Source organism: Pseudophryne corroboree, chromosome 1 (assembly GCF_028390025.1).
Source record: "Pseudophryne corroboree isolate aPseCor3 chromosome 1, aPseCor3.hap2, whole genome shotgun sequence".
Classification (NCBI taxonomy): Eukaryota; Metazoa; Chordata; class Amphibia; order Anura; family Myobatrachidae; genus Pseudophryne; species Pseudophryne corroboree.
In genome coordinates this window covers 1222307969-1222325430 of record NC_086444.1, presented here as the reverse complement: position 1 = coordinate 1222325430, position 17462 = coordinate 1222307969, and the positions used below count along the sequence as shown (strand labels likewise).

The 17462-nt window shown below is 42.0% G+C and overlaps 1 protein-coding gene across 4 annotated transcripts in view; it reads right to left on the bottom strand.

The window, feature by feature from the left end:
- The window catches only part of LOC135026081 (proteinase-activated receptor 1-like), a 61038-nt gene that overhangs the window by 26058 nt on the left and 17518 nt on the right, over positions 1-17462 (bottom strand). The window contains exon 1 of one of the 4 annotated variants that reach the window (XM_063953623.1): positions 14964-15020. The exons of 2 other annotated variants lie outside the window; for them this stretch is intronic. In XM_063953623.1, coding sequence (XP_063809693.1) covers positions 14964-14979 — 16 coding nt within the window. In that variant the 5' untranslated portion in view covers positions 14980-15020. Of the gene's footprint in view, positions 1-9604; positions 9709-14963; positions 15021-17462 lie in introns of those variants that run through there. One more of the 4 variants, XM_063953597.1, reaches the window with a different exon arrangement.

The window sequence follows — 17462 nt, the reverse complement described above, 5'->3', positions numbered from 1 at the left end:
TTCTTTTCCCCATTTGTTATTTTCTCCAGTTCCCACCTCCCTCCTATTTCCTTTCCCCCTTCTTATTTTCTCCTTTTACTCCTCTAAGATGGACTTGCCCCAAGAGACTGTGATCCGGATTTTCCTGTTGACCATGATGTTGACCAGAGCAGTCTGTTTCGGTGAGAGTACCATGGAGGTCGAGGAAGGATCTGGAATGGGTTCTGATGACCAGGATGGAGGCGTAGATTTCCAAGAACAACATAATCACAGAGTAAAGGCGAGTATCAGAAAACGATCTGGTAGCATTGACAATAGAAGAAATTGTGAAGGATTGTTAGCTGAAGAAAACTGCATCTGTAGACACTGTGACAGTATAGTCGAGGATGGGTGCATCAAGAAATGTCAGTCCAGATTTAATATCCACATGGACCAGCATCCATTGAGTGACTATCACTCCTTAGTGGGTAAAGTGTTAAATCAGACAGATTGTTTGGTATGCTCTCAAGTACCTCAAGGCCATAGCAAATCAGGACTAGTACCATTCCCTTTAACGGTAGGAGAGGTACTTGAGCTAAGTGGTGGGAGGCCGGTGGACAGGAGGTTTAATATCTCTAGTCCTCCTAGTTTAAAGCTCCACCAATATCATGTGGACAGATGTGTGCTTTAACATTTCCAATCCCCGAAAGCCGGGAAATTGGGAAGTGTCATGGAGTTATCAAACCATGATATTTTCACACAGAGCCGACAGATTGCCCTTAGACACAGAGCTTATACGCCAGATAGCCGACCATAGGAAATTCTTTCGGTATAGGTACACCTTAGGAAGTAGGATCATGCGAGTTGGAGAAGTATCACCAGGATACTGTGCACTGATCATACAAACTGATACGTGTACTAAACAGATGGGAGAATTAGGGTTAGGAGAGTTCACGTGGAAAATTTGTAACATGGTAATGTCATACTCCGTCCCATATGTTCTCCCCGATGATGCATATTTCATATGCGGTAGGAAGGCGTATAAGTGTCTTGCCCCAAACTCAGAAGGGTTATGTTATATTGGAAAAGTACTGCCTGAGGTAATGACTGTATCCCACACTAAAATGAAAGATATTCACTGCGGTGCCCAGGCTCCTTATACTCACACTCATTACGAGCACGTCGTTAAAAGGCAACTGATAGAGAAAACAGAGCATCCTGCCTCTGATTTGATCCATGAATCCACCGGGATTCAATTCCTTCTCGCGATGGATATCACTCGTACCGCCAGGGGAGTGATAAATTATAGATATATATCTGCGCTTGCAAATTTAATAGACAATATCAATGAAATGTATGATGACACGTTCAGGTATACTGGGAGAGAGTTACAAGCCTACAAAACAGAATTGGTTCAGCATAGGATGATTCTCAATTATCTCACAGCAGTGACAGGCGGGTATTGTGTCACCTTGGCTACTCAATATGGAGTAAAGTGCTGCACGTACATTACAAACAGCACTGAGGACCCGGTCGAGGTCATAGACCAAAAGATGGATGATATCTTGCAATTAAAGTGGGAGTTCCGAAGGAGACATAATCTCACTCTCGCCACTGTGGGTAATGAGCTGACCAGTTGGGTGTCATGGTTGAACCCACGAAATTGGTTCCCTGGTTTAGGAGAATGGGCCCAAGGTATTATTATGGATGTAGGGAAATTTCTTTTGTGCATTCTGGGTGTTATCATATTGGTCGGTTTGATATTTAGATGCGTTCAGAGTTTGACAAAGTGTAAAGATAAAGCCAGAGTGATGAGTCTAAGGAGTGAGGACACCGTAATAACAACAAATTTGATTTATGACCCAACGATAGAGACAATGTTGTGATGAAAATGTGATTCCACGGTCCGTTTCTTTCACCCGTTTCTCCTTTGTTTTCCCCCAAGGTACAAAGACATCCGCTTGGAAGAAGAATTTGACAACCTTTTTTATACAGACCACTGATGGACAATGCCATAGACCCCCCAATATCCCTAGTGACTTTAACTTTTACGATAGCCCAATACTTTAATGACTGTAAGTCTATGGACATTGAGAAAGCTTTTTGCTCAGCAATTATAGCAAAAGCATCGGGAGACTACAGTCAACATGTACATCGAGACAAGACACAAGACAAAACCTCAATCAACAAATGTATATTAACCTCACATAGATGATGACTGCATTTGCCATAATTGCTTCTTATCTTCATTTCTACAACCTTCAGGTAATGACACACATAGTCGATAGGGAATATAGACACAGATATCAGCACTCACATATCCCCCCATTCATGTATCATCAACTAAAATGTGCTCCCCCATTTTGTTACAACCAAAAGCCGAAAAGAGCTCGGTAAAGTTTGACAGCCCATCCACAGACCCTTAATACGGGATAAGAAGGAATTCAAATGTATACTTCGCAATACCTTGAAGCTTGATTTAAAACATGTACAGCACGATGATACATGACCCCTCAAACATGGACTCATACACACATGCTTCTACTATCTCACTAGGTCATACCTTTTTCCCACCTTCTTCTCTCCTCCCTTACCCAATCATAGAAATGTATTTACATATAACATATATTATTCTCTTTTTGAACTGTTTTAGGAAGTGGCAGTTATTGGTGACTGCCAAAGGGTGGACAGTCAAAGTCAGAAAAATATCACGCTACACGTTGCCATATATGCACCTCATGCGCTTGCCCGCTGCACATGCACTTTCTCTGGCGTGCGTGCACATATTCGCAGATGCGTGACGGCGCCCCTACGGGCGTGCGCTTGAACGTATGGTATGTGCATTTACGGTAGAGTTTGTGTGCGTCTAGCGAGCGACTCAATTCGCTGCTTAATAAATCCATATAGCAGGTTTTATAGGTAATGTTCCCCTTAGTGATAACTGTAAGTTTGTTTAATGTGACGTGTTTATGGAGATGGGAATCCCTCTTTATGTTATACAAGGGGTCTGTTTAAGGTTGAACAGTGGTGTCTGGTACCTAACCGAAGAGTATTTTAATAGCAACAATCCGGTGTTGGTTAGGTATAGATTAAACGCTCCTGCATATAGTTATGGCCATTAGTAATTTCTGGACATATCCTATATTTGCAGTTCATTATCCATGCGGCGGGAATCCGAAGATTCCCTCCCACCTGAGCTGTTTGAAATAGCCACAGCCCACCTGTTCAAATCAACCGATGACCTTTTGTTATGATACAGGGAGACATTCCTGTGTCCAATGAACAATGAGATTATAGGTCCCTTTGTAGTGTACTGTACGCAGTGTATATAAGATCAGCCAGCCGGGACAGCTCAGTATCTCTCACTCCACAAACGGTTTTCATATTGACTAACTTGGAGCTGGTACCAGGACTAGCGCAGCGATCGTTCCCAGTGTGTGTAAGTAATTCTCTGTAATCAAATTTGTTCTCTGTTTTGTATTGGCCATTTCCCTCTCTCTCTCTCTCTCTCTCTCTCTCTCTCCGTTATTGTATAAGATTGTGACGCTATTGTATATTTCTGTCTAGATATTCTGTTAGAATTATATGTTAGCTTGTAGTGTATAACTTGTAAACTGTTTTTACCTTTTTCGATATAACTTAAAAGCTTGTTAGTAAAGGTGTTGGAACCTTAGCACGGTATTGTGTGTTCATTACATTGCAGAGGGTAATAGGAGCCTCTCGATCGCTCAGACAGCTTTAGTGTTAACAAGGTTAAGCAGCGTTATATCGCTACAGTGTTTCAGTTCAAGGTTTACAGCATAAGAGTATCCTTTCTGTGTATTACATTGAAGGTTTACTGATTGTCATCTCGTGATCTCCTCGTGGTCTCGAGCGTCTGCTACGCTGGTAGCGTAGCATTACGGTAGTCGCTCGCCTATAGCGTGTTCGACACCAAGCGTAAAGCTGTGAGCGAGCGTGCCGCTCGTGCATCTCGATCACGGCTAAGCGTCCGCTACGCTAAGTGCGTACCCTTACGGTACCCCATACGCCAATTGCGTATTGAGTCTCTTACCCATATATAGTGAAGGTTATAAGGTAATCAAAATCAGCATTATCAGGTTGGCACACCCTAACACTTTATTAACACATGTTTTTTTCCTATCACATTGTATATATTGTTGTATTATTTTAATATAGCACTTATGTGCTTCTTATTAACCCTTAATAATTTTCACCTGTGTGCTGCCCTGGAGTAGCCGGCCTGTGCTGATATAATGGGGTCCAGCACCCTGGACCCACACTCAGTATTAGGGACCCCCAGTGACAGACGCCTTGCTGTTCGGCCTGGGGGCTTAACCCTATATCTGCAGGTATACGCAAGCAAGATCTCTGTATTATCTGACTATTATGTAATGTTATTTATCACTCAGTGTGCATTAGGGATAGCAAAATGTTTTTCTCTTACCCAGAATTATCACTCCCTTTTAGCACCTGAGTGACATCACAATCTGATTGAGCAGATTGCTAATAAATGTGCATTGGAACACAAAGAAACCCAGATAGAAGTACTTTCTCCAGAAAATCCGTGAGTGTGGTACGCATATTACATTAGAACCATCACATAAAATGAAAAGATACCTTTTATAGGTTTCACCTATCTGATTTTTAAGTAAGTTAGGTATGCGCCACCTTATTTTCCGATGAAGGACACAAAGGGTGATTGAGAGGATATAAAGATACATTTATATTTCTTCATTTTTGGGGTTCCACTGTGAGTTGGGGTACGCTTTCTCCCTGGCTGGATTGTGTCTTTATCCACTCTTAAGTGACAATAGACATGTGGGATTTTGAAATGTTTAACATAAAGAACTATATATGAAACAACATTACATGTAGCTTCTTATTTTTTTCTTATATGCTATTCGGAAATTGAGATATATTCCATCAAGAAATTAGACAAAGTAATATAAAAAAGGAAACAAAGGATGGACGTTTATTAATCACGCATAATGGATGCATAACGTTTGATCTTTTCTTCTGTGTATTTCTTAATATTGATTTTGAGTAGGCACTCATACAGGTCTCCAGTCAATTCTTTCTCCTTAAGTGCATTAAGATGTTCATCCAAAGAGAATTCCAGGTTTATGATTGGGGTCCTGGGACATGGAGTCCAATTTCCAAGTTCAGGAACCCAAAAGAGGTTATTTAAGTCTATCATCACCATGGAAGTGTCTGACTCCATAGCCTCTACAGAGGATTCTGACTTGTTATTCTCAAGTGAGGCATCTGATCCTGTAGCCTTTAGAGAGTCATCTGATTGTTTAACCGCATATGGGGTGTTTCTTGGTTCAGTCCCAGGGGGGCCTCTGACCCTGCAGCCTTTGAAGAGGCTTCTGATCTGCTGACCCCAGAAGGGGTATCTGACGTTCAGGTTCCTGGCATCTGTGTCTTCTACTCAAGGAGAAATGTCAGATCTTTTAACTGCATGAGGGGTTTTCAGAGTTCCTGCCCCAAGGGAGATAATCATGGCCAAGTTCCCAGGTGAAATTCATATAGCCATAGATGCCGACATGAACTCCTGTCCACCATCTTCTGAGTATGCCACCAAGTTGAAAGCTGTTGCAGCACAGGTCCAAGATGGGTCATCTGAACACCCAGAGTACTGTATGTTTGTTTTGGTTCCAACCAATTCCAATACCTTTGGACCCAATCCAATTCCATTTGTAAACATCCAAAAACTTGTTTGGGGCCAACCAGATCAAGCACTTCCACAGTCAATCTGGTTCTATTCATTTGTCTGGATCAGGTTTTTTCAGTACCAGATGATTCAAGTATCTCTGGACCCAATCTGATTCCATCCATAGGTCCAAAAACTCCTCTGGTTCCAGCCGGTACAAGTCCTTCCAGACTCAATCCGATTCCATCCATTTGTATGGTTTAGTCTCTGGTTCTATCCAATTTAGATATCTGGATCCAATCTGGTTCCTTCTATTGATCCAGTAAATAAATTCTTCCAGCATGTTCCAATAATGGATTTACGACTGAGAGCTAAGACTGCAGTCTGCTATTCAGAGAATGAATTCAGAAACTGCTTCCTTGCCAACATGTCTAGAATAAACAGCCTTCTCAGATAATGCAAGTTCCTGAACTCAAATGGAGGCTTTGAGCATCCTACCCCAGGAAGGGACTTCAAATGATCAGTCAGTTCATGCTATGGACTTCTGCCAGTCAGTTTCAGAGATGACATTCCCTCTTCAATCAGAGGTTTCTCAACTTACCCTAACTCTGCTCCTGTAAGTTCATCATCTGTTTCAACAGTTAAGTACCCGTGTGAGGTGCCATACATTTTAAAATCAAATTTATCTAAAGTTGTTTATCTAGGGGAAGCTCCTGGCTCAGTTATTTCTATTAAGTTACACCAACCAGTTTCAGAGAAGAGGAAAAGAGCAATTCCAGACGCGCTGTCACAGCTGCCAGCAAGGGATTGTCAGTCCCAAAATAATTTTTAACAAAGAAAAGCACTGAAGCCGGCGCTGTCTGTTTCTCCAATGATAAATAATTTGAAAACTATGGATGATTGTAAAAACACACTTGGATTTATTAGCTAAACATCAATTAATAAAGCTATATTTAAAATTCACATATACACATGAAATATAGGGCATATATAGAGCTGTAAAGCATTTGAATGTGCTGCAGGTGAGTGTCCACTATGGATCCCGGACTAGAACACTGGACAAAGTTCTCTGGGGAAAAGGAATGAAGACAGCTGGTATTACCCGTGAGGACGGAGGCTTCCAGAGGCTTTAGATAACAGCAAGCATGCTGTGTCACTTGTATTCAAGCTGGGTCTCTCCAGTCGGTGCTGTAATATAAATGTCCCACAGGGAAAAATTCCAAAGCATGTGTTCCAAAGCTGATTGTTATATGTCCATATCTGGATCCGTGGTGATGTGGGGCACTCGTAATGGTGGTGATGGCAGCTTTTACACTTAACGCGTTTCCCTAGGCTCGGTCACCTAGCTTCATCAGAAGATTTTTACAATAATCCATAGTTTTCAAATTATTTATCATTGGAGAAACAGACAGCGCCGGCTTCAGTTTCAGAGAAGAGTTCATACCAATCTTCTTTGGATAATTTAAGTGCTTCTATTTAGGAGCACCAGGATGCTCTTGCTGTATCACCTGAAGTAAAGGAAGTTTCCCAGGTTATCAATGAAGAGTGCAGTTTTAAGCCAATACAAGACTCGCCATCCAAAGATGCATATATTGCACTGACTGCCTTGAGCCCTAATAAACTTCCCTTTGGTTCAAAAAACAAATCCCCAGTGCGCACAACGGATCGGCTATGACAACTATAACGAGTTCTCACTGGCTCCCTCTCCCTATATAAATCTACTATGAGGCGGGCGCCGATCACTAGAGCCCTGACGAAGCTCTAATATAGAGTGAAATGCGCATAGGGATTTGCCGTGCGCCGCTAGACAAATAATGTTTTAGCTATTAATTGTTATTCCAATGTATTACTTATCAACCTTATTGTTTGCCTGGGCATGATACATTTAGGGGTGTGGAGGCATCAGTCTGGATAGCACAGCGCAGTGTCCTGTGGTAGCATTTAACACTGACAGCCTGGATTCTCTGTATATGCCTGCAGCATCTGATTAAAGACATCAGGCTTTTACCTGCAGTTAGAGGACACTGCACATTAGTACTGACAGTTTAAAGAAGCAGATTATTGTCCACATATCCAGACATGTAGAGAGACCAGCCAGCACAGTACAATGCGATGATATGTGGTAGCATGTAACACAAGGAGCCCTGACTCTCTATATATGCCTGTGGCATCTTATATAAAAAAGACTAGGATTCCATTTATTATGTACATAACTACAGAATATTGTATGCAAACACTGATACTATAAAGGAGGAGGCAACTGTTCCACACTACTATACTTATAGAACAGCTTTTCAAACTTTTTCTGTAGAGCATGTTTATTGGGATTAAATGTCTTTTTAACACTGGTCTATGATATCTAGGAATAAAAACCAGTATCTTATTGACTGGGAACCCAGCCACAGGACACCCAATACGAGCATTGTCAGTATAAAGGTGTATAAATTGCCCTATGTTATCACTATATTTATATTAAAACCATTCCATAACCTTATCTGTGAGAGATGTGGAATATGATATGGGCATGAGAGATATATATATTAAGCAGGGTAAAAACAATTAAGAACTGTGCAGTTTACTACGACTACTACCAGTATATAACCAAACATCATTTGAATATAAACGTACCATCTCCTATTGTGCTATATAGTACACAAACGCATAATAACTCAAACGGGGGAGTATAAATTGATCCCTCTTTAAATGGTGTGTATATGACCAACGTGTAATGTCATCAGCTTGATCCCTCTTTAAATGGTGTGTATATGATCAACGTGTAATGTCATCAGCCTAAAAGACTGTACAGTATGACAAGTAAATTTTACATGCATGTATTGTACATATATATATATATATGATTGCTTGGTTATAAGAAAGACCCTAATGTGTCCCCTGCCTATAATAAACCACCCATAACTATACTGTATTTAGAAAGAGATACTATAGCTCTTCAGTGATAAGACAGTATAGTTACAACACAGCTGGATATTTTGCTTAGATTTAGCAACATTTGTATCGAGACAATACTCTGGTACCAGGTGTAACATTTAAAAGCAACTATTATTCTTGGCAGGATTGAAGCACAAAATATCTGCACTGAGAATTCTTGCCTTTATCAAAAACAATAGAAGGCTCACATACAATTATGAGCAAATATTGTTTATAATAATGCAGTAAGGTTGGCATAGATTTTTGAAGAATTTTATTATCAATCAGGGAGTATTATAATAATAACCAAGATTACATAAACATATATATATATATATCCCAACCCTTATTCTTCTTAGAAATATAACATTGGAATACTAAGTTACATGAAACATTAATAAATGACAGGCGGCACACGGCTTTGATTTTAATCTTCTTTATTATTTGACACCAGGACGAGTAAATTATCTCTTTTTCTTTACTTGTCCATTTTTTCTGATTCACGTCTATTATTCTTTATTGTTTTTATACTTCACTTTCACGGCCCAATTTAGGGTCATAATACTTCATATGGGATATTAATAAAGTTGAGTTATTCCATATGGGTATTGGTAGGTACTATAAATCAAGTGTTAATATATGTATATATATAAAAAAAAAGTATAGTGACACAGATTTAATATCAGAAATCTTTATTGGTCTTGGGAAAAGAGTGCACCCAGAGAAACTGATCCCCTTTTCCTTACCTTGTTTGCAAACTTCCCTTTGGGTCTGAAGTGCCTCAAGCTGAATTAACATCTGATTGTGTGTATTCATCATTAGGTTCTCCTTCTGAGTTTAAATCTGATGCCTCATCAATTACTTACTTTGATGGAGATCTACACTTAGCTCATTTCCATGCTTTGGTTGTTCAACACCTCTCGGTGATGATGGCAGATTCATCATCTGGTATTACTTCTGCTAAAATAGTAAAACATCTTCTAGCCTTCAGAAGTGAAGCCTCAGAATGGTTTAACCCACATATTCAGTCTAATAATTAATACTACAGAATTTGCTGACCTTTTGTGATGATGTAGTTGGATAATTTGGTCCAAAGACAGTCCATGTGGAGTCATCCAAGCATTCTACCTTTTCTGTCAATAATTCATCTGTTGCTTAGTCCTCTCTTCATTGGACATCTGAGGAAGATCAAGTTCCAGTGGATCAAAACGCTAAAGTCTTTCAACCCTACATGAACAGCAGTACTACAAAATCTGTACATAAGCTACAAACCATTGATATGAACATGGGGAATATCTCCATGTATTCCCCATACAGTAGTTATTCAGAGCATTCCAGTCATCTGATTTAGTCAGCCTTTGATTCTTCAAGTCCTACATTATGTTTATGGTCATCTGCCTCATGTTATTTCAACTATCGTTGGGAACATTCTCTGTCTAAAAACAAAGATTTCATCCTAATATTAGACTTAGATTCTAATTCTGACTACGACACTGAAGCTGATGAGACTCCATTTCTTGGTGGACCCATGTTCCTTAGTAAAGCTTTTTTTTCATGCAGAGATTCCACCTCCACTAAGTGTTTCCAAGCATTCTAGGAGGGGGAAAAAAAAAGAATCATCGAAGATCCTCACTCCAATTGAAGCTTTGTGTCATTGAGTTTGTCTAGCATCTGATTGAACTGTCTTCATGGAATTTTTGTCCTGACAAAATTTCTCATGTTTTGTGTCTTACCTCTTCCATCACTCCTGCAGTTTAGCTTACAAGCTGCAGTCTGAGTTACTAGCTGCTGACAACTCCTGGTTAGAATCCCATGTTCAGCAGGTGATCTCTGCTCTTTATGCTTAGTTGTCAGTGAAGTCTATACATGCTGCCTCTGCACAGCGCTTTCAGCATTCTGTATATAATCTCAGTGTGATCCTCCATATATCCAATTAAGTACTTTTTAGATTCTGGCTCTAATGGCAATACTATCATGGCCAGGAAATGTAAGGAGCTCAGAATTCCTTGTGTGCCTTTGCAGACTTCGCTTGTATCTTTGGTGTGGATGGGAATAAGATTCCTATAGCTACTATTCACTCCCAGACTTCAGATGTGACCATGCAGGTTGGCGATTTCCACAGGTGCTTAATCTCCTTTTATCTACTACCAACAGATAAGAAGCATATTATCCTGGGTCTTCCATGCTAGGTCTGCATGCTCCCATATTAGACTGGAGTTATACACAAATTTTGTTGTGGGATCTCAGTGCCATCTGAGATGCTTGCTGACCATCAGACCTCCACAACAAAGATCGATCATCTCTCACAATGACTCTCTACCAGTATATCTCCATATCAACCCTTGAGTGATATGTTGTTAGGAATTAACCACTTGAGTTTACCAGAACAGACTTCACAAAATATATCAAGGAACCTTAGGATATTTATTGAAGAGATCACAAGGACAGCACAGGGAATCCCACTTGGCTGTAGCTGGATAACAATTAGTACAGGAGATTCACAGTGACTTGATTTGCAGAAACACTTGAAATCCAAATAACATTAAACTAACAAGATACGCTGTATGCACATATAGAAAATCCTTGTATAATGGAGCATGAATGTACAGCAGTAAATATGGAAAGGTGCAGTTGTTGAATGTAGTTGGTTAGAAGTTACTGCAGGTACTGAATATTATGAACAAATAAAGAAGCTGGATGTAATTTTACCAAGATGTACCAGGTTTGATGGCAGATAGCAGAAGATTTGACATTGGAGTCGAGTCCAGAACAGATGTAACAATAAAGTGTCCCGAAATCAAACAGGTAATTATGGAAGGTAGTGGCAGGTTTCATGCACAAAGAGTAAGAATCGAGATGAAGGAAACTGTAGCACAGAGGCAGCAGTCCAGGCAAGAAACAATTAGGGGTAAATTTACTAAGATGGGAGTTCTATTTAAGATGGGTTGTTGCCCACAGCAAACAATCAGATTCTTCATCTTATTTATCTATCACCTTCTAGAAGATAATACTTGGAATCTGATTGTTTACTATGGGCAACATCCTATCTTAAATAGAACTCCCATCTTAGTAAATTTACCCCTTAGGATCTGGAGGTCACACATGTAGTAATGGGCGGTAGTTTGGAGCTTGAACAAGAAAAGACGGGACCAGAAACAGGATTCTTAAACCAGGAACCAGAAAACAACATTAATGACAAGCCATGTACCCTGGTCCCAAGCAGACTATAAGGCTAGCAAACAGGTGTTGTCCATGATTTCTGATTGATAATAATTCACCAGGCAACTGATCTCAGCAATGTCCAGACAGCAACACCTCTGGCAGTAACCAGAACTGCAATTAAACAAAAGTGTCTGGCGACCCCTGATGGTAAGACAGCATACAACAGGAACATACTACAAACAGCCAGGAAAGCTGTAACATACTGTTCTGTAAAAAAATAAAATTGCTGAAACACTACCTTCTTATCAGGAACAGGACTGCTCTATTGACCTGTTAACTGGGAAAATGCCTCTTCATGCAAAGTGTTTCCTCTGTCACTCCCAGAAACCCAGGTTATAATTGAATATATAGATGTAGCCATGCTCATCTAACCTGCAGCTTGCCAGATTCACAGCAAATTTGTCCACAACTAGGATACATGTATGCATGCCAATAGGAATATATGGGCACCATACTAAGTTGCAGTTCAGCATACCTCAGCAGTGTGTGTGTGCCAGTGCGGCCGTGCTGCAGGCTGAATAAGCATGGATACATCTGTATCAAAGAGAACTTTGAACGTCAGTTCATTAGAAAATCCAAGTCCCCCAAAGGAGCTGGTCTTTTCTTTGTTAAGAAGTACAGAGGTCTAAGGCATTGTATAGATTATCGAGGTCTGAACACTATTAACAATTAGGACCAGTATCCCTTACCTCTAATCTCAGAACTTTGCAATCACATAAAAGTGGTGCAAATTTTCACCAAGCTTGATCTTCATGGGGCCTGCAATTTAATTATTATCCGGTTTGGAGACAAATAGAAGATGGCCTTCAAATGGTCTCTATGAGTATTTGGTCATACAGTATCAGATCTGCACATGTGCAATATGGGGTGTCATATCTGTTTATTTTGTGAACCTGGAGTCTATGTAAAGTCTGTTTGGGTAACTGCAGGACTATGTGTGGGATCGGTTGGTCTGAGGGATACATTTGATATGTAGAGGTAGAGAGCAATCCCTGACCAGGAGTCGAACCCGGGTCTCAGCAGAGAGACACGTATCCTGACCACTGGAACACCAACGACTTTGGTGTTGATCACAGGATGGCGAATGTAGTAGAGAGGAGTGTAGCAAAAGGTTAACTGGCTGGATGGAAACTAGATCCTTACTTGGTGCAAAACCTGAAAAGCTTGAGTGGTAGAATATGGCAGGGTGTTAGTCAAGAATTACAGGACTGATATTGAGAAGAATTGGCTGGAACAGATTATGAGCGGGCTTTGACTGGAAGCAATGAAGAAACTACTGGATAAGAATTGGACTGGACTGCTGACCTGCTGGAAGCGGGATGATGACACTTCTAGATGAGAACCGGACTGGAAGTGCTAACAGGGCTGGAATTGGGATGATGAAAGTTATAGAGGAGAATGGGCATGGAATCGGACTAGGATGCAACCAAACTGGGACCGGACTGGGATGCAACCGCACTGGAGTGCAACCAGGCTGGAACCGCACTGGAGTGCAACCAGGCTGGAACCGCACTGGAGTGCAACCAGGCTGGAACCGCACTGGAGTGCAACCAGGCTGGAACCGCACTGGAGTGCAACCAGGCTGGAACCGCACTGGAGTTCAACCAGGCTGGAACCGCACTGGAGTTCAACCAGGCTGGAACCGCACTGGAGTTCAACCAGGCTGGAACCGCACTGGAGTTCAACCAGGCTGGAACCGCACTGGAGTGCAACCAGGCTGGAACCGCACTGGACTGCAACCAGGCTAGAACCGCACTGGAGTTCAACCAGGCTGGAACCGCACTGGAGTGCAACCAGGTTGGAACCGCACTGGACTGCAACCAGGCTGGAACCGCACTGGAGTGCTACCTGAATGGAACTGGACTGGAGTGCAAAGGAAGAAAGGATTGTAGGTAAAAAGGCAACATCTGTAAACTCTGGGGAGCACAGCTACTAGGCTCACACACTTAACTGTGTTACTTATGGAACTGGCAAATTCTGAAACTCAGTTCTCCTTACTTATACCCCATGGTGCTTAGGACTATTGGGTTAATATACATATGTAAAAAAAAAATTTTTTTTCTTTTTTATTGTGACACTACATGTCACAGCCTGTCATGTCATGCCCAATTTTCAGTATTCTCAGGGCAGGCTGGCACCAAATGTGCCAGCATTTCATGGCTGACAAGGTCCAATTGCACCTGTAGTGTAATAAACACATTAATAAATAAATGCTTACCCGGGAGGTTAGGGTTATGCTGCTGGATGGGAGGGATAGGTTTATACAATCAGGGGAGTGTTAGGGTTAGGATGCAGGGCGAGAGTCAGGGATATGCACAAGGGAAAAGTTTATGGTTAGAGGTTAGGGATGGTGGGATACTCACTAGAATGTCATTTCAGTCAGAGGTCTTCACCAGATCTGCTCCACATATGACTGCCAGAGATCACCGGGACCCAGAAGACTCAATTGAAGATGATGCTGCCATCTGGAGCAGGAATGTCACTGCTAGGCCACCAGACATTGTTTGTTGACATTCTGTCATGTAGACATTTCACAGTGTGACAGTTTTATATGAATGCCGACATGCTGATTGTTGTCCTTGTATACTAGACCTCTTAATAACATTTCCTAGTACACAGCCTAAATGTAATAGCTCCATCTGTTTATCTGTCTGCATTGTGATGTTCTATGGACCACTGCTCTGGCTCTTATCATAGGGTGCAATCCAACTCTGGGCAATGTGCCACTGGATATCACCGGAATATGATGCTCCCGGCCATTTATTACTGCTGAATGCTCTATTCATTGTCTTGTAGATAAACATTTTCAAAGCCACTGATTGCATATTGCCTTCAGCTGCCTTTCTCAGTCACATGAAGGTGTATCCAATTATTCAGTTATCTCCCTGAGATATTCATATCAATGTGCCACATGATGACAAAGCAAACATGGAACGTGAAGATTATATCACCATAACTGTACATCTGTGAGATATCGCTGCAGCTTCCTTCCATTCCCCTCCCCCACATCATGACCCAGCCCTTGTCTCATACTGCCCCATTCACACATGGGCCAGGGTCCCCATAAGTGGAGCACACTCATCCCATGACACACTCTGATTATCTACAGATCTATCTGTCCTCACCCACTGAACAGCTGCTTAGATATTGGATGAACAGAAGATGAATATGGGTGTATATGATAAAAGACCATTACCTGAGGAACTCTTCATGCTATCACTGCTGGCATCACAGTAATCATTATCAAAATCCCCATCTGTTACATATAATACAAATTAAAAATATATTAACATGTGAGGTCACCATGCAATGAGTACAATAACACTTCTTCAGTGCACTATGCCATGAATATAACACCAGGGTGATAATACATACATCAATCCCCATATGTTCACCTATGTTCCAATGTGCAATTTGTATTTATTTGTATTTTGGTATTTATAGCGGTAATGACACCAACACAATACCTGATTGGCCACACAATTGAAGGAACACTTTGGTCAGGTCCAGTCATTCGGTCAAAGTGACCAAACCACCAAGGAATAATCTGCCACATTATTATTATAATTATTAGGTTGAAAGTGGCAAAGCAATGTTATGCTTAGCTTTTAGAGAGGTAGAGGACATACATTTGAATGGAGGAAGTCCAACTTAGAGTGTAATTTCTTCCACTGTTCCTCTCTGGTACATAAACATTTGAAGGTATCTGGATCATTTGCAATGTCAGGGTTGAGGTGTTAATCTGTGAGGGTGAGTAGTAATCCCCCGAGCAGCAGAATCAACAGTAGAAGTAAGGGAGGCATTGGGGCTTTTTCAGGGCAGGAGTGAGAGAATATGAAAGAGAAGTGATGCATACAGGATGAACTTCAAATGAAGAGAAATAAAAGAATGGGCTGAGGGTAGGAGTAACCCCGGGCATGGGTTTTTGAGATAACACATGGACCCCAATGTAGAGAGTTGCTGGATATGTGGTGTCATAGGGGGACCTCCAGGTTCTGGTAATGGCTAGGAGACTAAGGGAGCTGAAGATGAAGATGTCATACTTGGGCACCAGATTGACAGATCTGGCATTCCAGAGGGCACAATAAAGAGGGAATGGATTTGTGGGAATGATGTGAAGGATATTATCAGGGTTGCTGTAGTGTACAGGTGAAATTGGAGAGAAGATATATAGAGAGTGTGGTGATGGTGCATGCTACTGAGCTAGGAAGAGAGCCTATAGGAGGTAGGCAGGGATAGAGTGCAGTGATGGTACATGCTCCAGAGCTAGGAAGAGAGCCTATAGGACAGTGGTGGCCAACGCGTGGCTCTTGAGCCACATGCGGCTCTTTCTTTATTCAAATGTGGCTCCCAACACTCAAAGTCACGTGACCACAATAGATCTGTAAACCGCTGCACTTTATGTTAGATCTGGCTTTTTCAGTGTATTTTATACCGGGGCGTGGCCTAGCAGGCACAAGGTCACACCTCATTTTTGCAAGTGCGCCTTCGGCTCGAAGTCGGCTCTTTGATGTACCTAACAAGATTTCTTGGCTTGTTGTCTCTGACTGGTTGGCCACCCCTGCTATAGGAGGTAGGCAGGGATAGAGTGCAGTGATGGTACATGCTACTGAGCTAGGAAGAGAGCCTATAGGAGGTAGGCAGGGATAGAGTGCAGTGAATGTAAATGCTCCAGAGCTAGGAAGAGAGCCTATAGGAGGTAGGCAGGGATAAAGAGAGTGTAGTGATGGTGCAGGCTTCTGAGCTAGGAAGAGAGCATGGATGAGTTGGGCAGGGATAAAGGGGGTCATTCCGAGTTGTTCGCTCGCTAGCAGATTTTAGCAGCATTGCACACGCTAGGCCACCGCCCTCTGGGAGTGTATCTTAGCTTTGCAGAATAGCGAACGAAAGATTATCAGAATTGCGAATAGAAAATTCTTAGCAGTTTCTGAGTAGCTGGAGACTTACTCCTACACTGCGATCAGCTCAGCCCGTTTTGTTCCTGGTTTGACGTCACAAACACGCCCTGCGTTCGGCCAGCCACTCCCCCGTTTCTCCAGACACTCCCGCGTTTTATCCTGGCACGCCTGTGTTTTTCCGCACACTCCCAGAAAGCGGTCAGTTTCAGCCCAGAAACCCCCACTTCCTGTCAATCACACTACGATCACTTCAACGATGGAAATTCTTAGTTCGGACGTGAGTAAATCTACTAAGTTTTGTGCTAAAATACTTAGCGCATGCGCACTACGAACCATGCGCATGCACATTTTCGCCTTAATCGCTCCGTTTGCGAAAATCTCGGAATGACCCCCATAGAGAGTGTAGTGATGGTGCGGGTTTCAGAGCTAGGAAGAGAGCCTATAGGAGGAGTGTGGCACCCCACAGCTGTGGAACTACATGTCCCAGCATGTCTGAGGCTGGAAGTCACTGGAGACATACAGCCCACAGTACACAGACTTTGCCACAAATGCTGCAGGGACAACAGGGGATAACCAAGCTAGGGGATAAAACATTGTTGCCAGTTACAAGCTCCATACCTGCACCTGATTGGTTGTTACAAGAGCGGGAATCCTTGGAAATGGAATGTTGCTCTAGATTCAGAGAAGAGTAAATATACCCTGCGCAGGCCGGGAAGCTGTGAAGTGCAGAGTGGCAGTATAGAGAAAGTGTCACCGTGAGGTATGGAGAGAGTCAGTGAGGAGTGCCAGAGTGAAGA